This window comes from Lepisma saccharinum, chromosome 21 (assembly GCF_977018435.1).
Source record: "Lepisma saccharinum chromosome 21, izLepSacc3.1, whole genome shotgun sequence".
NCBI lineage: Eukaryota > Metazoa > Arthropoda > Insecta > Zygentoma > Lepismatidae > Lepisma > Lepisma saccharinum.
Window position 1 is genome coordinate 31,307,652 of NC_139249.1, and position 24,873 is coordinate 31,332,524.

The 24,873-nt window shown below is 39.9% G+C and overlaps 1 protein-coding gene across 3 annotated transcripts in view; it reads left to right on the forward strand.

Moving 5' to 3' along the window:
- Positions 1-24,873, forward strand: part of LOC146004089 (metaxin-2-like) — a 120,752-nt gene that overhangs the window by 63,962 nt on the left and 31,917 nt on the right. For all 3 annotated transcript variants that reach the window (XM_083142718.1, XM_083142721.1, XM_083142720.1), the window contains exons 4-5: positions 14,465-14,557; positions 19,035-19,199. In XM_083142718.1, coding sequence (XP_082998844.1) covers positions 14,465-14,557; positions 19,035-19,199 — 258 coding nt within the window. The remainder of the gene's footprint in view (positions 1-14,464; positions 14,558-19,034; positions 19,200-24,873) is intronic.

Sequence of the window (24,873 nt, forward strand, 5' to 3'; positions counted from 1 at the left end):
TCCTTCTTACACACACATTTAAATGTATATAGTCTGGAAAATGTTGGTTCTTAGTCTGGAAAAGTCTGGGAATTTTGTTTATACGAAATTTTAGACACCCTGTATTGGCGTAGCCAGGTCTACCGGACGCGAAGCCCCCCCCCCCCTCTCCAGAAATTTTCCCGAATTACGCTGCTCTACAGTACAATTTTTACAAAAGTAGCCAATTTTGAAATAATTTTTGGCCTGCTGAATTCGTAAACGACATTAACTGTTGTTGGTTGACTCTCTTGCTTGTTTGCATTGTATGCAAGGGAATGTACCTGAAACCACCCCTGGTTTCAGTGGCGAATCCTGGAATGGCACTTAGGAGAGGCGATTTTCCCGCGGAAGTTCGTTACAACGAATATTTACATACTTTTTTACATAAACAATTCATAACGCTACTCAGTGGCCTGTACAGATTAACGTGGACAAGGTGAAAGTAGAGATACTGTTTCCGGATAACTAAAGAATGTTTATTATTTTCTTCCATCATTATTATATCTTTCCATTGTATTGATAAACCTAACGATATAAAGATACGACAAAGAGGGGGCAAGATTACGAAGAAATAGTACATTTTCTCTCGTGTTGCTCGTGTTGAACGAGGATTGTCAAATTATACAGAAAGCATTAGGGTCGTTATTTAATTTTGATTTGAAATGCAGATTATTGCCAGAATATCAATATAAAATTAGGAACAAATAATAATAATAATAATTGACATTCAGTATGTCAATATTTACAAAATATCCATAATAATCATCCATAATGTTTTAACTAACTAACTCCCTAGCCTTCTTAAACCCGAAGGTTTATGGCTGCAGCAACACAAGCCTTCCATCTGTCCCTCTCCTGGGCAAGATCAATCCAATCTTTCCCATCATCTCAACGTTATCCCTCTATCTTCGTCTTGGTCTTCCTACTGGTCTTTTACTATCAGGTTTCCCAACAAGAATGCTGTAAACTCTTCTTTCCTCTCCCATTCGTGCCGCATGGTCTTCCCTTCTTGATTTAATTATTCTAATACTATCTGGAGATGGATACAAATTATGTAGTTCTAAAGTATGTAACCACAACCACATAGATCGCCCCCATCGCCCTCCACATGGATCCGCGCCTGCGTGGTTACATATAGGTATAATGTAATATATACATGCGATATTCGATACCCAACCAACCATCTTGTATCGTATACTCTATATACAAGGCCCTTATTTTTCACAATCGCAGTAACACTGGATAAAGTTTATCGTTAACCGAAATTGCATACAAGTGGATGTTCGATTAACCTATTGCCGAAATTGTTTATCATAGTGATTCTACGAATTCTTGTAGACGTTGCATGTTGGTGTAATCCTTATATTTGCTAAATAAAATGTTGAACGCACAGTATTAAATATGCGAACACTTTACAATCCAAAACTCTGTCTTTTGCACAACACACGCACTCACGTCTTGATGCTTTCTTGCGAATTTAGCACAGTTTGGACATATTCTGTGAAGAACACCACGAAAATGTTCTTTTAAAATGTTCGACTTCATTCTTGCAAAACGGCATTTTATGAATGCAACAGTCACAATGGATATACGTAGTGACATATACATAGCGAGGTGTTAACTTCAATACTATTTTTCCCCTCAAATTTTTGGAAAATTGGACCCCACCCTTTAAAAAATTCCGACTGCGCCTATTCCTACAGGCCAAATTAAACATGTTATGCTAGAAAAACAAGTGAAAAGGTGAGATCGGAAAGGAAAGACAGAATGCTTATTGTGCGTAAATAAATAATTTATTCACGTCCCTCGCACACGTTCACACATCTGTCAGTCAGTCAGTCATTCAGTACTTGGGCAATGGGGAACGTGGTTTGTTATCGTCGGGTTATAATCCCCTCTCCCAGCTTGAACAACCAACAACAATGAAAAACACTTAGTGTGCAAGAACACCCCCGATAACGATAATGCCCATGGCTACATGAAATCTTTTTCGAATGATGACGTTCCTTTTTTTATATAAGTGGGTCAGTTACTATTAAGAATTTGGTTTGTCAGGTTTCTCTTGTAGAGTACAAAGATAACACCTCCGCTTGAGACATGACGAAACATCTTGAAGAATGAAGCAAGCACGCCCTCAGATTTGTGGCGGTGTTAAATTTGTTGGGTGGATAGCTGTCATCGTAGAGGATTACAATAGTTACTCAGAACACGTACCTGGATACACCTTTGCGTGTGAACTCGTTTATATACATGCGTTTGGGGGAGGGGTCGGGTGCTGACAATAAGTGGACTGAAATCCACTTGGTGGGGCAAAGGTGGCACTCGCCCCCCGCCCCCAATTTTTCAGGTTTATTAAAATTTACAAGTTATGAGACCTGATGAGCAAAGTAATAAAGAGTAATATTTGTGATTTCGCAAACGTCATAGTTATTTAGCAAATATTCATGTACACTGTTTTTATTGGATGGAAAACTTTGGGAGTCTCTTCCCCCAAACTTAAAATCCCTAGGTTTGATCCTACCCCCTCAAAATTAGGCCCCCAAATCTGATTCCGTCCCCTCAAAATTAGGCCCAGTTTAATTCTGTCCCCTCAAAATTAGGCCCAAATTTAATTCTGTCCCCTCAAAATTAGGTCCAAATTTAATCCTACCTCCTCAAAATTAGGCCCAAGTTTAATTCTCCCCCACAAAATTAGGTAGCAAGTTACGCCCATTGTAAAGATATGAATGCTTTCCATGAACCCATACAGCAGCATCAGGCTCGTTTACTTTCCTACTGATTAAAGTTTTGAGGGCATTTTCTAAGATACTTTTTATGCATACTCACTATAAAATACATTTATCTAACTAAGATAAATTAATTTGATATCGATTAGTGCATCACATTACCGATGTTAAGAATTATAGAAAACGCATTCATAAATTGACTCTATTTCAAGTACAGTGGTGGAAAAAAGTTCTTCCTCATAAGACTTTAATGGCAGTAAATAATGCCAGAAGGGTAGGCAACACACATTGCACCTTTAGGTGATCGGGTGATTCCGTCTGTCTCAAGAGCAACTCGTCTTTCATGCAATAGCCAACAGACACAGGAAATGTAGGAAAGTCACGTGACTTGTTAAGTGGAATGTTGTTCGTCAGAAAATCGCCTGTCCTCAAGGCAAGTCGCAGAACCGACTTGAGCTACACGTTACATGTCCGAAAATGATTCGTCTAAAAGCGTTGAACGAAACGCTAAAATAATTATTGCCTTAATTACAAAGGCTACTATACTATATGTGCCGCGGTAGCTCGGTCGTTAGGGCGTTTGATTACGATTCGAGAGATCTGAGTTCGATCCCCGGCTGGAGAGAATTGGAATTTTGTCCATCTGTTCAAGTGGCTCCGGCGCCCGCCCAGTGTCGTACAAAGTGAGTACCTGTAAGGAACTCAGGGGGGGGGGTGTAAAGGGGCCAGGGTCGTGGTGCTGATCACATTATCCTTCGGTCGTAACAAGAAAGTGTGGGGCCCTAACTCCACACCCCCTACACGTCTTCATGACTTGGTGCAAAGCACAAGTTAGCACTTTGCTTTTTCATTTACTATACAGATTTTGTCGGAACAGAACTTTCTAATCTCTACCTGAACTTTCGTGGCTTCCCTGATGGCGCAGTGGTAGCGTCGTCGCCTTGTACTCAAGGGGTCCCGGGTTCGATACCCGGTGGAAGCACATAGTGGTTCGGATCCCACTTTAAACTGTAGGTCCAGTCCCAATTAGCCTTACTGTGCATAAAGTGGACTTAAAACAACAATTCAATCAATCAATCAAGTTTCGTTGGGATGTAAATATACTCCAGTTTTTATTGACACAATTCATCCATGTTATATTTCGTTATAAAAGCCACGGTCGATATCCTGTGTGTGTGTGCTGGGGGGGGGGGGGATATAACTCGTTATTGTCCAGATTATCGAAATCAGAACCTTCGCCGCGACGAACACAAACAGAGCTTAAAACCTACAACGGGTAGATTGAATTAAGTCGACGATACAGCACGCGTTCTGAAATGAAAAAGAATACGAAAGTTGAAGGATCTCGACACACACACACACACTTTTCCTCCTCTCAATGGTAAGCTATACTTCTTGCTGCAGAGAAGCCTTTACGTAGGCCTTCAAGGCCACGACGAGAAAGTGTTCTTCATGCAATGACGGGACCAAACACACGTCTAGTTTGATATGAAAGCTGTGTTCCTCCCTATTTCGTACGTCATTGATAGGAAGACGGGCCTCGTCTGCTAACCCTAGTTTCGTAGAGCAGACGCCTGTTTGGCACCGTTTGGTTCAGTGACCTTCGCTCGTAGTTAGCAAGAGTGAATGACTCACCAGATACCTGTTGCCTGTGAGGTTATACAAGAATAGATATTTCGTTAGCGTCTGTAAGTATTGTTTCATCTGCAGTATATCAGTTAACGTTCGAATAGTTTCCTAATGGTTACGTTATTTATAAATTAGTTCTCGAGAGTGAGCTTTCTATCTATTTGCACGGGGGGGGGGGTTATACAGCCTGCATGTATTATTTTATTTTCTGAAGGTAAAAAAGGTAAAGTGTTCCCCTGTGCATAGCACCACGCCATGAAGGTATATAGGGGGTGTGGGGGTAACGCCCCACACTTTCTTTATCCGGTCGTGAGTGGGGGTGATGTGATCAGCATCACGCCCCTGACCGCCTTTACACCCCAGGGTTTCACCCAGGTACCCATGTTATTCGACGCTGGGTGGTCGCCGGGGCCGCTTCCACCGTTAGAAAAGTTCCCGGATTTGAACCGGCCGGGGATCGAACCCGGGACCTTTAGCATGGTAGTCAGACGCGTTACCGACTGAGCCACCGCGGCCACTGTTTTATTTTCTGAAACAAGAAAAAATCGAAGACGCAAAAAGAGTCGTTCGTATAAGAGTAGTTAACAAAAAGAAAGAAGAAATAAATTATTGTAATATAGATCGAGTGAATAACGTTCTGTTACGGGGCCTCCTCGATGGCGTAATGATAACGTCGTCACCTTGTAATCAAGGGATCCCGGGTTAGATACACGGTGGAGGCACGTAGTTGTTTGTATCCCATTTTAAACTAAAGGTCCAGTCCCGATTGGCTTATCTGTGCACAAAACAAAAACTATAATAAATTGTCACAGCGTAAGAAAATTTCATGTTCAACAAAATACGAAACAAAAAATAATATTTTATTCCATGTTGGAATTCACATCTGTAGCATCTAACCAACACAATAATGGATCACAACATATTTTCTCAGATCCATTTTAATTATACGTGTATGATAAAATAACAGAAGTAGAGTAAAGAGAAAGCCAAACGAAACACGGACACCTTCTCCAGATTTTCAAATCTCGTAACGTAAGGTTCTGGGTTGAAGTCCCGGGCAGGGACGACTCTCTTGTTCTTGCCCTTTTATCTGCTCTATTTCATCATAAATCGTCGTAAATGGTTTACCTACAGGGGAAGAATAATGACAATAATTGCCAATACAAGGCAAATAACAAACAAAACAACAACTCAATTAGGGAGATGTCAAGAAAGAAACAAGGTTTCTCGAATTGAAAATTGCTCTCCCGTTCTCGGTCTCTGCTAGTTAAATTTAGAAATCGAAAACGTATGTGAACATACATATATTTCATATATGCCGGTTTTGTGGGAGATTTCGTGAGAGATGAAATATGTACTCTTCGATCATGTTTATTTTTATTATTTTTGTTACGTAACATCACTTTTCTTCCCAGCCGTGGACGAGTGATCATTACATAAAATTAATGACGAAATACTCAAACACCTGTGACAAGGACGGTACTCAAACCCGGGAACTTTGTTGACGAGATCGAATGTCGACCACTTAATGAGCTTGCCCACCGAGTCTGCTTAATGTTGCTTGTGTCAGGTAATTCGTAATAACCTACAATATCCCACATTCATTATTATTTGTTTCATAATTTATCTTATTGATGTGATTAACCTGAAGTCGAACAATTAGTTGAAAGGCAAAAATGCAAGATTGAATGTTTCTGATGTTACTTCGTGCCGAATAATATGACGTGATATTATGATATGAATATTGAATATATTAATATAATATGCCTAGTCATTCCATTCATTGATCCCAATTACGCCCACAAAATACGGTATAATGTCCACTCCTAACCGACCTCCATGGTGAAGTGGTTAGCACAACGCGTACGACAGCATGGGCCCCTGGTTCGAATCTCGGTTTGGTCATGGGTGTTGTTAATCAATGCCATCATATCATCACTCATTACTCATCTTCATCGTCGCTATTTGTCAAAAGTGAAAGAATAGCGACACTAAATAACAAACATCCAATCAAATCGAACATCTTCACCAATTTAATTCTATACCGTACCAAATTCCCACTTTATTACTGCATCTTGCTTCATTTTACAGCATCTCAATTGTTTTCCGATTCGAAAACAATTGGAATTTTGTTTTGTGCAGTTGATTGTGCATTGTTTCGTTGTTTGAATTGTTAAATTAACGTCGAATTAATTAGTTTTAGACCAATCGTGACAGAGAGAATCGATAACCCAAAGGAAGGGGAAAAGACAAGTTAGAGACCACGGCTCTCTTTAAAGGTAGCATTCCGTGAATACGACTGAAGTGGCTGCAGAATATTATGGATAAAATTTGTTTCGCTTTTTCCTTTTATTTCTGTTTCAGTTATTTTACTTCGCTTTTCTTCTACTACTCGTGCTAATCGTGTGCGAGAGAAATAATTATAAACTCGTGAAATGGAGGATGGGATAATAAAAAATTATGCGTCTCCCACGGTTCGAACCTGTGACCACAAAATATTGTCTTATTTTTAAAATTTACGCCAAATATGGTTTCACTCGTGTCTTTCTCAAAGCGTTCCATTGCCTCTCCGATGGCATAGAGGTAACGTCTTCGCCATGTAATCAAAGGCTTCCGAATTCAATACCAGATAGAGGAACATTTGGTTCGGATCCCACTTTAATCTGTAGGTCCAGTGTATAAACTAGACTTAAACAATTAAAGTGTGGCATGTGGTCGGTGATGAGAACCATCATTTCAGTGAACCTTCTTGACAATGACTCTAGTATCACTCGAAAGAATATTTCCTTACGAGAAGCTCTTGTTAAGAAACAGTTCCTGAAATTTTCTTCTTGAGGCCATGTAGCACCCAGCTGTTGTTTGTTGTGGCTGGGGCATGAGTCATGTGACTCATGCTATCAATGCTCAATCCTTCCCGAGAACTCAGATCCTCCAGGCAAACTTAAGCGAATATTTTGTTATTTGGGTTGCATAAACAGCAGGCTTTAAGACGTTACGAAATTCTAGGTCCCGTGGCCCAGGTAATTCTTTCTTTGACTGTACAGCTGTGCTCGAGGTGGGGGGAACGCGGAAGATACTACCCCTTCCATTAATAATATTTGTTAAAAAAGTTTCTCCCTAGCTAGGATAATTTGCCTAAGCATCCCCCACTTAAGAATTTTCATTTGGAGCAATGCAGTACAACCTTGGCCAGCTTTGTTGTGAATGTAAATAGTTGATAAATTTCATTTGCAGTCTCCCGACCAAAGAAGACATGATTGTAATCTATTTTTTTTATCTTTCAAGAATGTGGTACTGAAACGTAAGGAATTTTGAACCCCATTCTTAAAAAAATATATACAGGGTGTATCATAAGTAATAACGCAAACTGACACAGTTGAAAGTACATGATAATAATAGAAGCAAAAAAGTCTCGGTTAACATGGGTCCGCAAACGAGCCCTTTTCGATATACTGTAATTGCGAATGTGTGGTTACAAGCCCCCACTGACTTCATTGTTTGTGAACGTCGCCCTAGTTGGTAAAATGCTAATAATACAGTATGAAAGGTCATTGGAGATCTCATTACTTTTGTTGAACATTCTACTTACTTTAACAAACGTTAGTATGTTATTTTACAGTTAATAATTCACATATAAGTTCATAAATATTATATTAATGCCTTCAGCCAATTTTCCAATATGGCCGCCTTTATAATCGTTAACTTTATATACTAATGTATCTAGATATATAAATAGCGTCAAGTTTAAGCAATTTTTATATACTCAACACCAATAGTTTGATTTGCTTTTAAACGTTCTAAAGATTGCCGTAAGTTTCATTTCAATCAGTTTAAGTGAAGCCGAAGTTATTAATTTTTAAGTTAAATTTCTTATATTTATTCGTAGTTTCATGTTTTTTGGCAGACGCCATTGTTTTCTCTCATTATTTCGAATGCCCTTGTTGATTTGTTTAAATTTTTGTGGAATAGAAGATCCCCCGTTGCCGTTTGCATTGTTGCCACCACATGATCAAAATTCACTGTTCCATATGAATGTGCATTTTCAATATATTACTGCTCAAACATATACATTATTTTTATGCACTTTCTGGTATTGAAATTTTATTGTCTGGTACCACTGTGTCAGTGCAGAGGTGTAACCGTTTTCCAGAGAGCCGTTAGCAGTTTTTTTGCGAGATTTTCAGAAGCAAGAGTTGCTTCGCATAGCGGTAAATTACGCTTACGAATCTCGCGTTGTAAATGATCGACATTGTTTTATTTTTATTTTGTATTGCGCGATATACGTGCATGACTGGATAATCTCTAATTAGAACATATTGCTTTTTTTTTTTATTTTAAAAATTTAATACTTGTGGAATACCAGAATCGGGAGAACAACCACGTGAACCTCAATGGACTTCACAAAAAAAGGGGGGGAAGGAACGCAGTATTTCTGCCCGTACCCTGGGATGTTACCAGCATGCTCTGCTGAGATAGTAAGGTAAGTTTTACCAGTGAAGTGCAACGCTACGGCGCGATTGTATAAAGCAGTTGATCCTCGATGAGCCAGTAAAATTGATCTGCGTCACGCTGAACTCTGATTTTGTGTTATATAAAAGTTGAACTGCGATTAAGTCCCTGCGATCTGCGGTCAAAGTTGACCTGAGATTTTTCTCCGATCAGCAGACATTGACCGTAGTTCAGCTGTTGTAACATGGCTGTACTAACGAATATTTGCTTGTAAAACGTGTTGCAAGTGAACGTATACGGTAAGACAGGAGAATCAATTCATAAAATCCTATTTTCATAATAATAAAGAAGAAACATGTACAACGAGGTGGACAATGATAAATTTTTCTTCCATTTTTCTTTCCACATATGGTGTGCCATTGTTATTTATTTCAAATACCATGTATTTTTTTCTTGAAATTTGCCTTAAATGACTGCAAGAGCATATTGTAACATTGTTTAATTTCACGATCACAGAAAGGTAACTTAAGAACAATCAAGTGTTGATACAAACAGAAAATATGACCCGATTGCTTTTTCTTGTTCATATCATTGTAAAACTTGCGTTGGGAAAAAATATCATTTCGCTTTACTGCATCCAGCCAAGTGTCATTGGAATTCAATTTTGTCCGCAGAATGGAACAGTAACTTTGGCTGTAGTGTATGTATCTACTGCTTTATGAACCAAGCACGTTGCATTTTAGTTGGTAAAGCTTTCTCTCCTCTTGAAATATAAATAACACATATATTATTTCGAATATTATTTGTTTTGGGCATAATTTACATCCGAGAGGACAAACGCAATTGTTGTTTCAATATTTATTTTCATTCGGGAAAACGCATACACATTTTACATTTCCTATACTACTTACAGGAACTAATGCTCCACCTGTAACACGTTATCGTGTAATCACAAAACAAATATAACAAAGATCTCCTCACATGAACAAGTGCTCTAAATCCGAGCATAAGAAAGTTTAGCATTAAAAAGAAATACAGATTAAAAAAATCCACTTATGCAAGCATATTTTCTCCCCTTTGCAACCGAGAACCGATAGTTGATTTCGCTATCAATGACAAATCATCCACGTGGAACCGCACAAGCAATAAATGGGCGTTTAGTATCTAATTTACGTGATTTTACTAAATTTGCAACATGTTCGAATATTTACTACTACGTCCAGCACCTCAGATTTATTCTTTATTCAAATATTAAATACATGCATTTTCCGAAACCGATTTTAAAATGTTCGCTGTTCAGTGTTGGACAATTGGCAACATGACAAGCACACTAGCGACATGTCTGGATTTGCCACGTTGCCAAACATATTTCTTTGACCCAAGATCAGGATTTGATGTAAGATCGACAAATCGACAGTTAGCTTTATACAACATGATAGAAGCTTCATCTTAGTTCATTCCCGGATCGTAGGTCAAATCTGATCTCCAGTTAGTGATGTTTATACAACCGGCCCTACGAGGTTTGTAGCACCTTGCATCTGGATGCAATACTGTACGCGATTCCGTATTGAGTTTCGAATTCTTTCGAACACCCCCGGTTCATTTCGGAATTCTACTGATTGTATCCATCCTGTTTGATTACAACGCCACTTCTCGGGAATGTTCCGTTTTGTAAACAAAGAGCAAACCTCGGAACGCGCAAGGAGTAGAGCACTCGGTGTTTACAAAATGCATCAGTGGCGGCTTCTAACCACACATTATTAACATTTTACCAACTAGGATAACGTTTACAAACAATGAAGTCAGTGGCGGCTTGTAAAACCACACATTAGCAATTATCTCGAAAACGGCTCGTTTGCGGTACCATGTTTACTGAGAATTTTTTGCTTCTATTATCGTGTACTTTCAACTTTGTCAGTTTGCGCTATTACTTATGATACACCCTGTATGTATATATATATATACAGGGTGTTTCTAAAGGTCGTTTACAACGCTTGGGAGGTGATTCCTCACACGAAAACAAGCAAAAAGTCTAAGTTCCATTTTTACGACTGAGGCTTCGTTTCCGAGATAGGAGCCTCGCAAAAGGTGACAAAGTGAACGTCACACCTAACTGGGACGAATACTATAACAGATAGAGAGGCGGTTCCAAGGGAATCATAAAGGAATCGTATGTGCTCAGTCCGGAAGTCACTATGAAAAGTTCACTGCACGCATGCGCAATGGAGTCCTCAAAGGAATTGGGGATTTCCAGCAAGAGCAATACATGGAAAAGGTATGTAACGCAGCAAGAAGGACCGTGACAATGAGAAATGCGTTCAAGACAACACATCCCGACCTCAAACATCAAAACATGAGCACCGAACACAAAATCCGAAAAGTTGAGCACGGTTGCATACCCCAGTTACACGCGAGGAATGAACGAATCATGTCATGTGGCATACGAGAGACACATTACTCCACCAGGAGGAGGGAAAGAAAAACACAATATCAGATGATTGCGACAACGTGTATTTTTACACGCGACAACTACGTAATATCCCGCCCCCCCCCCACACACAACAAACAACAAATGCTACAATGTCTTATGCACACAGTGCGTGTCACTGTACACCAACTGAAGATGTCACTTTCACCACACAAAGGGAGTGGGGAGCAATACCAAGAGTGTTCTCACTGAGATTTGCCGAGGGCAATAATCACAGACGGTTTTCAAAATGTCTGCCGTATACTTCTACGCAGAGATGACAGCGACGAATCAAGGATTGTCGAGTACGAGCAAACAAGCCAGGTGTATCTGCTACCGTCGCGGCGGCGACGTTGATGCGAGCAACGAGGTCCTCAGCTGATGTGACAGGTGTGTCGTATACGAGGGTTTTCATTTCTCCCCAGAAGAAAAAATCGAGAGGGTTGAGATCTGGCGACCTCGGTGGCCAAGGCACAGGCTCATCCCTACCAATGAACCTATTGCGAAACACGTTGTGCAGGAAATATCGTACATTACAATCGAAATGAACTGATGCACCATCGTGTTGGTACCACATTTCTTGCCGCAGTGCCAAAGGTACGGTCTCCAACAGGTCATGCAGAACCTCACTAAAAAATGCATGATACGTGCGACCATTCAGGCGAACAGGGAGAATGTATGGTCCAATTAAATGATCATGTACTATCGCGCACCACACATTCACTTAAAAACTGTGCTGGTGATGGGCCACAAAAAGTGCATGTGGGTTGTCAAAGTCCAATACATGACTGTTTCTACTATTGAAGACATCCATCCTGGTAAAAATGGCTTCATCTGTCCACAATACGTTTGCCCCGAAGTGAGGGTTTGTGTCTAGCTGATGCAACAACCATTGGCAAAACTCCATAGGAGGGCGAAAGTCACGAGGTAACAGTTCTTGTACTTTCTGCAGTTTAAAAGGGTGCATTCCTTCCTCTGACAACACTCGCCAAACATTCACATGAGACGTGTTTCGTGCCCGAGCGAGCACTCGCGAACTGGTGCCAGGATGTTCTGCGACCGCTGTTAACACATCTTCTGCAAACTGATGTGTGCGTACACTTCGGGGTCTTCCAACTTCTTGCCGCGGTGGTAACACTGACCCTGTTTCACGCAGTCGACTGTTCACTACCTGAAAGAAGGTGTGAGACGGTAAACGTCTATGTGGAAAGCGTTCTCCATAAAGACGCCTTGCCTCGCGGCTATTACCACGTGCCTCCCCATACATGAGATGCATGTCTGCTAGCTGCTGGGTCGTATACGCAGCCATCTGTGTAATAGGGAGCTGGAACTGCAAAGTATTGTTTTTGTTTAACACTGGCACACTGCACAAATTGGCCGTATCACCGTACGAACACCACAGACCAATTGTTGCGATACTTGACTTGTCCAATCCACCACGTCAACTTCTTTCAATACAACATACTAGTACTCTTCAATGCGTATGACAACCTAGAGCGAACTGCTGATCATATCCCAGCACCTGCAACACGACTGGGACGACTGCCGGAGAGAACCAAACCTTCGAGCTCCTCTCGCGGGAACAGCAGTCATGAACGTCAAACGTAGACTACGAGAGCCAGACTTGCCTGTGCAGCGCTTCCAAAACTGGTCTCTTTTACGTCACAATGATCGCGTGCGAACACTTTTGGTATTGCTCCCCACCCCCTTTGTGTGGTGAAAGTGACATCTTCAGTTGGTGTACAGTGACACGCACTGTCTGTGCATAAGACATTGTAGCATTTGTTGTTTGTTGTGTGTGTGGGGGGGGGGGGGGCGGGATATTACGTAGTTGTCGCGTGTAAAAATACACGTTGTCGCAATCATCTGATATTGTGTTTTTCTTTCCCTCCTCCTGGTGGAGTAATGTGTCTCTCGTATGCCACATGACATGATTCGTTCATTCCTCGCGTGTAACTGGGGTATGCAACCGTGCTCAACTTTTCGGATTTTGTGTTCGGTGCTCATGTTTTGATGTTTGAGGTTGGGATGTGTTGTCTTGAACGCATTTCTCATTGTCACGGTCCTTCTTGCTGCGTTACATACCTTTTCCATGCATTGTTCTTGCTGGAAATCCCCAATTCCTTTGAGGACTCCATTGCGCATGCGTGCAGTGAACTTTTCATAGTGACTTCCGGACTGAGCACATACGATTCCTTTATGATTCCCTTGGAACCGCCTCTCTATATGTGATAGTATTCGTCCCAGTTAGGTGTGACGATCACTTTGTCACCTTTTGCGAGGCTCCTATCTCGGAAACGAAGCCTCAGTCGTAAAAATGGAACTTAGACTTTTTGCTTGTTTTCGTGTGAGGAATCACCTCCCAAGCGTTGTAAACGACCTTTAGAAACACCCTGTATATATATATATATATATATATATATATATATATATATATATATATACAGGGTGTGTATATATATATTTTTCTAAGAATGTATATATGAGCTTGTTCGGAAATATAATCAAACGCGGGTTAGAATCCCGACCTGGGCATGGACCTTCTTTATGAGTATATTTTCATCAATTTAATCATATCATCACTCATCATGATTGCAATTAACCAGAAGTGGCAGAAAAGCGAAGTAAAATAAACCAAATCAGACCAAATGCCTCTTTTTTTTTTTCCTTTTTGAGATTTTAATTTTTATAAATTCTTTTTCATAGTCTATTTTTATCCAAGTATGTAATTTTAATAGTTACCTGGTAATTTTATAATCAATTCATGTAGCTAATATAGAAATCTAAACTTCCATTCTTTCATTTTGATAATATTACAGTGTTATACTTGTAAACTTTCGCCAGCACTATAATTAGCTGATATACAAGGAAAGAAATAATAATTAACCAATGGTACATAGCATGTCCCGTTGACTTTTCAGTATCTCTGCGATTATAACAATTTGTAAAGATGCATAATGTTGCCTGTGAAAAGTGTCTCCAGCTAAGGTTCAATATCTGTCACCAGGTTTACTCTTGGAAGCATCTTCAGGAGTGCCCTTATAATGTATTTTTAGAGAACACGATATTTATGACAACTCATAGGTAACTTTGCAGCTCTAATATATTAATTTAACCTCTCCCTTCAAATAACTTTACAGAAGCTTTTAATTGTTCTTTCTTTTCTTTACAGTGCATAAGCCTTACTGATGATTTGGACAGTTCTCAGAAGGCGGATATGCGAGCCTACATGTCTCTCGTGAACAACGTGCTGGTTAATGCAGAGGTGAGTACATAACATGCATATTTTGTAGATCTGTAATCAGTGCTCTGTGTACAATAATATATCAGTCATAAGAAGTACCTATTTTGCATTGGTGTTTAATGTAGCGAGCTGCCTATAATAACAGTGAAAAGTACATGCCATAAGTTGACTTCCTGTTTCACATTGTATAAGTCGATGTTGAAAGATGCAAATTAGGGGACTTTTTCTAACTGAATGTTTTATAAGAAGATTAAATGAAAATTTGTAGAATATTAATACAAATTGCTTTCAAAATGAAGCTTCACTGAAATACATAAATTATTCACCAAATGAAAAGTGGAAACTTTAAAATTAATAATTTCGATGAAGTCCTGTTGCAAGACAATCGACAGGAATCAAATTTCCTTTACAAAACTGCATGTATGGTAAACTGAAGATGAAAAGGGGCGTATTCAGCTGTACGTTTGGAACATAAAAAATTGGCAATAGCCAAATGGGCCCCCTTCTTTCTCCCTTAAACTTTGATATAGTTACTCTGGAGTGAGAGATGGATGTATTGGTCGCTTTGTGCGACGTAGGTTACAGAGTGCTTTGTGTACTATATCAGTCAAAAGAAGTCATAAGAAACTATGATTTGCACAATCCGATAGTTTCGGAATGTCCTTTCCCTCTTTGAGGCTTTCCAAGGTTCAATATAAGGTAATTCATACGCAGGGAACTAATTCCATTAAACTATTACAATTATGTTATTCTTGTGATGTTATTTTTTAAATTCATACGCAGGAAACTAATTCCATTAAATTGTTAAAATATCTCACTAATATTCTCAAACAGACCCGCTTGTATACATATATCACTTCAAATGGTCAGATGTAATATGAAGAAAGAGAAACCTTTAACTGGTGCAACCGCAGTTAAATATCACAATTAACAACTCCAAGAAGTCATGATAAGTGTCGACAGTTCATACAGTCGTTGACAAACAAGTTATTTTGTGAATAGTGCCAATGAACTGATGTTATGCGCAGGATTTGAAGTTTATCTGGTCCACTTTATGCACACATAGCCTAACCGATACTGGACCTGCAGTTTAAGGTGGAATCCAAACTACTGTCCAATGTTTCTCCACCAGAGATCAAGCCCAGTACCCATTGAATGCAAGGTGACGACCACTATGCCATCGGAAGGGCCTTTTGAAGCCAATGATATTCCCAGATGTATTTTTCACTTTCGTTCAATAAAATAATACTCTCTCATAGAAAAATGACTGAATATTATATTTTCTTTTGTTGCATTTGAATAGTTTTATATACGGTATTACAATGAAAAGTCAGTAAATTGGTCAAACAGTTATGGGATAGTTGATAATTGTAATTGGGAGTTCGATTCGATATACGGCAGTACAATACAGCTTAATAATTGGTTAAGTAGTACACCTCGACATGCTCGAAGAATTTATAACCAAATAGCAACATGCTCTTTTCGTGGACAAGAAATATACTATCTGATCAAAAGTATCCGGACACCTCATTGCAATAGTGACTAGGGATGGCCTGATCCGGATCCTGGCGGATCCGGATCCTAAAATTTTTCGGATCCGGAATTTTCAGATCCGGATCCGGATCCAGAATTTTCGGATCCGGATCCAGAATTTTCGGATCCGGATCCAAAACTTTCGGATCCGGATCCGTTTTGCCATCCCACATGCGCTTCTTTGGAAAGTAAGAATGTGCTTATAACATATTGTTACCTGCTAATATACATATATATATAATATACATACATACACACACATATATATAGTGTGTGTGTGCGCGCGTGCACGATTTGTAATTAATTAATACACTTACAAGGAAGGTCTAAATCTCCCCCTCCGATTTCCATGAAACTTGGAAGGTGTATAGAGCCTCCCCCCACTCAAATGTCAAGATGAGGAGAAATTGAAGTGGGGATCTGACCCTGAAACCACGTAAATATGGCATAGGAAAAAACAGGGGGCATAGGGCCTCTATACACCTGTCAAATTCCATGGGAATCGGAGGGGGACACAGGGGTCAGATATTCCCCACGTCAATTTGTCCTCATCTTGACATTTGAGTGCCGGACCCTGTGGCTGAGTGGTTAGCAAATCGCGCTGCAACTTCAGGGGCCCCGGGTTCGAATCCCGCTCGGGCACGGTTGTTTGTGAATGTCCATTCATCACTTTCATCATATCATCACTCATACCCATGTTCGCAAATTAGCCAAGAGGCACAAAACGCGAAGTAAGATAAAAAAAATAAAATCAATCAATTGACATTTGAGGGGATTTTGCCCCCTAAAACAGTTTTTAGCTGAAACAAAAAACACTTATTTCTTCCTTTGGGCCCCTCTATACACCTACCACGTTTCATGGAAATCGGAGGGGAACACAGGGGTCAGATCCCCACTTCAATTTGTCCTCATCTTGACATTTAAGGGGGTTTTGCCCCCTTTTTTTTTAGAAGAAACAAAAAACACGCATTTCTTCCATTGGGCCCCACTATACACCTGCCAAGTTTCATGGAAATCGGAGGGACACCGGGGTCAGATCCTCACTTCAATTTGTCCTCATCTTGACATTTGAGGGGGTTTTGCCCCCTAAAACAGTTTTTTAGCTGAAACAAAAAAGCACGTATTTCTTTCTTTGGGCCCGTTTATACACACACCTGCCAAGTATCATGGAAATCGGAGGGGGACACAGGAGTCAGATCCTCACTTCAATTTGTTCTCATCTTGACATTTGAGGGGTTTTTGTCCCCTAAAACAGTTTTTTAGCTGAAACAAAAAGACACGTATTTCTTCCATTGGGCCCCACTATACACCTGCCAAGTTTCATGGAAATCGGAGGAACGCAGGGGTCAGATCCTCACTTCAATTTGTCCTCATCTTGACATTTGAGGGGGTTTTTGCCCCCTAAAACAGTTTTTTAGCTGGAACAAAAAACACGTATTTCTTCCTTTGGGCCCCACTATACGCCTGTCAAGTTTCATGGAAATCGGAGGGGGACACTTAGATAACCTCCCTTGTTAGTCTTACAATTTGTAATTATATAACACTGCATATATTATAATGTTTTATTTTAAGTTGTAAAACTGTAACTGTAGAAGAATTGTATAATTCTTGTATAACATTTCTATCTTGTTATATGTGTTAAAGGTTTCATCCTGGAATGGAATGTCTCACATTTATGTGTGTTTTCATTTCCAATACATTCGAATGAATACATATTCGTTTCAATGGCATTTACAAAATCACCTCTGACATTTTATGTTTAACAAGTAAGATTATTTTTGTGCACGAGTGTGTTAGCCGATGCGTATAGCAAAGTATTTTAGGAACAACACTTGAAAAAAATTCTTGTAGGACTAACTAATGAAAAATTTCTTTGTAAAGCTGGAGATTGCAGTGAAAAACCTGCCAATTAGGCAGAAAACAATGAATGAATGAATGAATCCAAGATCATAATACCTTTTAAGGTGTGGTAATATTATAATGGGATTAAGATACGAAACTCTGGGATCCCGATCTAGATTCGAAACTTTCGGACCCGGATCCGGATCCGGAATTTTCGCACCTGGATCCGGATCCAGATCCGGAATTTTCGGATCCGGATCCAGATCCGTAACTTTTGGATCCGGATCCGAATGGATCCGGATTCGTTTGGCCATCCCTAATAGTGACCTGAAGCCTAGACACGACAACGATGTCATAGTCCGGTATAAAATAAGGCAGGGCATCACGTGGTGTTTGTATTACGAACTACCAGCAGATTGGGGTGGTGACTTAGTAGGATTTGTCGAAAGCGGACTGGTCGTTGGTTGCCACGCGAGTAAAAATCCTGTCAGGGACATTCAAACCCTTAGTATCATGTTCAAACCCTTCTGCAGGAGTACCTGCTGTGATCAACCCCATAATAATGTCCATCCTACTCCATAATAGCGTCCAGTGCTTGGGAGTGTGTCGCAGGGAAAGTGCGACTACGGTTTAGTGCAAGTGTCAGAATACTTTTGATCAGGTAGTGTATATTCGTAAAGATAATATTCCTGTTTACGTTAGAAGTGTTTGCCAAAGCCGTACACCATCCTGTGGATAAATTCGTTCAAAGTAACAGGGAAGTAGCAATAGCATGTAGCAATCGCAGTAGGGTTTTCTCGTGGTTCAGCCATAAGATAATAGATGATAATGGTCAATTTCCAAAAAGTGTGCTCCTGGTGGATGCCCAGAGAAACAAAGAAAAATGAAGCAGTAAGACATGCTTTTGAAACATCTTTCTTGAAAGGCTCAATGTCGCTGTTTGTGAAACACTCATGAAATGATGGGTAAGTGTATGAATATTGGCACAAATTATGTTGAGAGATGTGAAGTTGGTATCTCACATGGTCTTGTTCTATAACAATTTGTGACCTGTTTTCCTTACTGACTTACAATTCGGAGAACATGTTGAAAACATTGTAATATCACCTGTATTTCTGAACAGTTGTACCTGTCATGGTGCGAGAAATACACCCTGCGAGAGGTAACCTATCCTCGATATGGCTCCGTATACCCGTGGCCCCTGAATCACGTCATCTGTTGGCAGAAGAGGAAGCAGATACTCAAGCGACTTAGTGTCCTCAACTGGAGTCAGAAATCTCTGGATGAGGTGAGTACTTGAACTTTGTTTCTACCTGAATGCTGTTAATGGTTTTCAGCCGTCCTCTGCAAGACTTATAGTTTCATTTACATCATTATATAGCACATGGGAGTAAACATGTTGTGGAGGAAAATTATTAGCTCTTGTTATGTACCAAGTGTCGAAATGAATCGACTCTTCTCCTATGGGGCGTGTAAGAGCATAAGAATGACAGTACTGACTGTTTCAAAAGCCAAAAAGGGGATGTATTTTGAGGAAATCTGTAAGAATGATGAAGATTGGATTCATCTTGCCCAGAACAGGGAGAGATTATAACATTAAAAGTTGTTTCTGGAATTTTTGTGTCGCAGTTTCGTTTTCGCTAGAACATATTTTTGGTTTTACATTTCTAATTTACACTTTAAAACTGCTTAAGAAAACCCAAGGATTCTTTACTGTTTTTTTATTACAAACTTTTAAAATAAACTAGCGGTTAATAAATTTTTAATTTGCCCTGGAAAGCTGTAGGGCTTTGTTTTACATAGTTAAAACTAATACAAAAATTACCTCCAGTTCCCTTAGATTAATCTTAGGTTATAAACTAAAAGTACACATCTCGAGAGCTCTCGACACTAGGTGGGGGGGGGGGAACACTATTGGCAGAAGCTCCTTGATGTCTTCTTTCCACCGCTTCTTCATTCCCTCGAAGATCTTCGACGATCTTCGAAGTAATTCACCGCCGAATTCATAGTTCAAAGGTCGAACTTGGTATCAACGTCCTCACCTCGATTCGCAATTCTCAGTTCACAACTACACACTTGCAGTGTTCTTTTCACTTCTCGCGCTATGAAAGTTGCCACGAGAAAAACAGTCTGTATTTAAATAAAATTCCGCGCTCTTTTCTCAATCGCGCGAACGTTCAAATGTCCGGAACACAGGTCACTGTTAACTGTCCACTAGGCAAACGACATCTACAAAAACAGTCCACAGTAGACCTAGTGGCCGGGTACTGAGTCATCATTTGAGGCTCGAATCATCATTTGAGGCTCGTCGTAGCCTTTTATGATGTATATTTTGAGGGGCAGAGTTGGCAACACTGTGGGGGCACTGTAGCTTTTTATGAGGGGGGTCTATTGCCCTCTGTTTACATCTGGCAACACTACCGTAGTTTGACAGTGTTGTTAACCTACTGGGTTTTTTTTCACTGAGGCTCGAATCATCATTTGAGGCTCGTCGTAGCTTTTTATGATGTATATTTTGAGGGCACAGAGTTGGCGACACTGTGGGTTTTTACTGTAGCTTTTATGAGGGGGGGGGGGTTTATTGCCCTCTGTTTACATCTGGCAACACTACCGTAGATTTTTTGACAGTGTTGTTAACCTACTGGGTTTTTCACTGTAAATTTTCATCAAAGGGTCTGAGGGGTCCATGTATTTTTTATGTCTGGCAATACTGTTGGGGGCACAGAGTTGGCAACACTGTGGGTTTTTACTGTAGCCTTTTATGAGGGGGGGGGATCTATTGCCCTCTGTTTACATCTGGCAACACTACCCGTAGATTTTTTGACAGTGTTGTTAACCTACTGGGTTTTTCACTGTAAATTTTCATCAAAGGGCCTGAGGGGTCCATGTACTCTTTATGTCTGGCAATACTGTTGGGGGCCTAGTGTTGGCGACACTGTGGGTTTTTACTGTAGCCTTTTATGAGTGGTACCTATTGCCCTCTGTTTACATCTGGCAACTCTATTGGATGTTTTGTTTGAGGCTTGGGGTTTTACCAACCCATCCGAAGAAAATTCCACTATGTGATCTTTTACTGGCTAAGCTAACCTACAAATAGAAATTGCCAACACCGACGAGTCTTGAATTATTATTTGAGGCTCGTCGGTGTTGCCTACCCACTCTACAAAAATTCTACTATATGATTTTTCACAGGTTAAGCTAACCTACAAATAGGAGTTGGCAGCACTGACTTATAAACCCACTGGGTTCTCTTGGCATGTTTTTTTTTCATGATGTGTTGCTAGGCTATTGAGCATCTTGGCGTATACAATGTATATATTTTGAGAGGGGGGTTATAGCTTTTTATGCTGTACGAATACTGGAAGCTTGACAGTGACAACCAACAGAGTAGGTAAACCTACATCCAGGAACTGGCAACACTAGTTTCTGACAGTGAATTTGAAATAAAATATTAAACAAAATACATGAGTAAGCACTGTGATTACAAATAGTACCAGTGTTATGCCCCCAACTCCAACTGGACAACTGGGGAAAATAATTGTACAACAATTTGTACCTAATTGTACAATACTTGTACCTAATTGTACAACATATACACAGACATAAAAGAAAGAGTCTTCCCGTAACTTACTTCACGTACAATTTATATGATTTTACAACTGTGAAAAGAAAGCATATGTGTTCTGTATGCACACATTCATTCTTATTTTTCGAAGTTGAATGAAAGCACATGTTTTTACGCTCTCGTAATACTAACCTTGCTCCACTGATTTTAAATTGCTTCCATCCGCTTTTTTTTTTCTGTGTTATTTCCGTATGCACGCAACATTCGCTTTCAATAGTTTAATGAAACACAGGAGTGTTAGTATAGCAGGTTTCGAGTTTACAATTTATTAAATTAAACAATAATTTATGTAAGAATATACTTGTACTTACCGAACACAAAATAATAAAAAGCACATGTGAATATTTGCGTGTGTTCATGTTATATGACGACTGAGTAAAAAAATAATGTTGACTCCCCGAAAGATAAAAGTTCCTAGTTCGACATCAGATGCATGCAAATTTTATGTTTTGCTCTCCAAAATCTTGATTTTTATGTTTGTGCTATTTGTCATACAGCAGAGGAGAAGAGGGGAGAGGGAGGGGAGGGGGTACTATTAGCGCCATCTATTAGCAAACAATAGAAATAAAAAGTAGGGTCAAACTTTTTCAACACCCAAACATTTTAAACGTCTTCACGTAGTAATACGATAGCTGAAGATGTTTAAAAGAGTACTCTTAGTCGACGAAGCTAATTGCTAGGGCCCTTATATTACTAAAATATTCTTTAATTTACATATTTCTCATACCGCCATATGTTGTTCTATTTGACTTCTTCCAAAAAAATGCTAATTAGCGAGAGTTAATTAAGCAAGGCAAGTAAAAGAAGCAAAATAGAACAACATATTGCGGCGTGAAAATATGTAAAAAATTCGATTCAGAGGTGGATCGAATTAAAGTTGGGGGATATTTTGCATTTTTTCCCTATAATGTACAAAACATTTACCGTACATAATCTTTTCCATTTACAACAGTATAAAATAAGAGGAATGTGTGACAATATCCATATTAATTAGGAAGGTATGTTGTATGCTAGGTTAGCTAATTGTGTCTTCTACAGCTTCACTGTATAGAGGAAAGATGGAAAAAGAGAGCTCTACAAAAACTGGTGCTCTTAACAATATTGTACGCCCGTGAAAATTATATATAAATAAGGCATAAGCGTATTATCTGCTTTCATGTCAGATTTTACCAACCTGTGAGCTGTAGTGTTTAGGTGACAAACGACCTGCTCAAATATGATACTGTTGACAAATATTGTACGTCCGTGAAAATTACATATAAATAAGGCATAAGCGTATTATCTGCTTTCATGTCAGATTTTACCAACCTGTGAGCTGTAGTGTTTAGGTGACAAACGACCTGCTCAAATATGATACTGTTGACAAATATTGTACGTCCGTGAAAATTACATATAAATAAGGCATAAGCGTATTATCTGCTTTCATGTCAGATTTTGCCAACCTGTGAGCTGTAGTGTTTAGGTGACAAACGACCTGCTCAAATATGATACTGTTGACAAATATTGTACGCCCGTGAAAATTACATATAAATAAGGCATAAGCGTATTATCTGCTTTCATGTCAGATTTTACCAACCTGTGAGCTGTAGTGTTTAGGTGACAAACGACCTGCTCAAATATGATACTGTTGACAAATATTGTACGCCCGTGAAAATTACATATAAATAAGGCATAAGCGTATTATCTGCTTTCATGTCAGATTTTCCCAACCTGTGAGCTGTAGTGTTTAGGTGACAAACGACCTGCTCAAATATGATACTGTTGACAAATATTGTACGCCCGTGAAAATTACATATAAATAAGGCATAAGCGTATTATCTGCTTTCATGTCAGATTTTACCAACCTGTGAGCTGTAGTGTTTAGGTGACAAACGACCTGCTCAAATATGATACTGTTGACAATATTGTACGTATATTGTATTGTATAGGAGACTAGAAGCATATAATTTGGCGGAAAAAAAAACCCAAGTAAGGTCATAGAAAATAGTTAAAAAAAAAATTAACAATTATATTTTGCATTGCACAGCATTAGGTATTAAATAACATACCCCCAAAAAATCTCTGCATTATGCGTTCTGAAAAAAATTGCCCTACGTGCCAAATTGCTGTGTCAAGTAAAAATTTTCAAAGACACTGTCGTACTTGTGTGCCGGGAAAGCGAATATGTGCAACCAAACTGTGCTCTAAGTGTGTAAAAAAATTTTCTATTGCCAACTTCAAGCGACACCAGCTTACTTGCAAGAGCACTGGAACATCTCTACCGCAACCTTCCAAGCGAAAGGTAGAAGTAACCTCCCTCGATGCATCGCCACCTGCCAAACGCGTCAAGCTGGCGAAGAAAGCAGACCGATTTGCGTTTGAGCATTTATTAGAAGACTTTAACATGACATCAGACAGCTTCTGCGATGTGCGTAGTTTTCTGGAGAGCGAGCGAGCTAAGATAATATCCATCCTCAACGATGCATTGGCTACATACTCCACTAAATTCTATGCTGTGCTATGCTGCAAGTATAAGAAACCGTCTGATGAAATATATAAATTCTTCCATGCCACAAAAGCAAAAACACTACATCAGGCAGATGTCACTGACCTCGACAGCATCTACGACAAGTTTGTCGAGAAGTTTGTGGCAAAGCACGAGGAGCATAAGACTAAAGGCTCGGGCGGTTCGCTGTGTGGCGACCCCCACGAACTTCGTCTGAAACTTAGCAAGTCCCTGCCACTGGCAGGGTCTAGCTATATTGCCCTGCCACCCGAGGTTGAAGCAAGGAAAGCTGTTCTCAATATTCAGAACAAAGACACTAAATGCTTCCTCTGGTCGGTGCTGGCAGCATTGCATCCTATACCTAGGGAAAACAGTCCACGCCGTGTTAACCACTACACGCAGTATGAGTCGGAACTGGAGGATGCAATGGCCGGGATTGCCTACCCTGTAGAAGTCTCGCATATTCGCAAGTTTGAGGTTCGTGCTCGTGACTTGTTGGGCCTGCAATTAGCCATCAATGTTTACGGTCTCACCGAGAACGAAAATGAGGTCCACCCCATCCGGGTGGGCAACGTGAGCAACAACAACGAGGTACGAGAAATCAACCTCCTGCTCATCAAGGACGAGACCCATCACCATTACACCCTTATCCGTTCCCTCTCTCGGCTTGTTTCGAGCCAACGGAGCAAAGACAAAACCCACGTCGAGGTGTGTCGCAGGTGCTTGTTTATATTTCATAATCGAGAACAGCAGGATTACCGGCGCATCAGAGGACCCAACATTGCTGCTGAGAAGCTAGCTTGCCACATGCTCTATTGTGGTACCAACAAGCCTGCACGAATTATCCTGCCC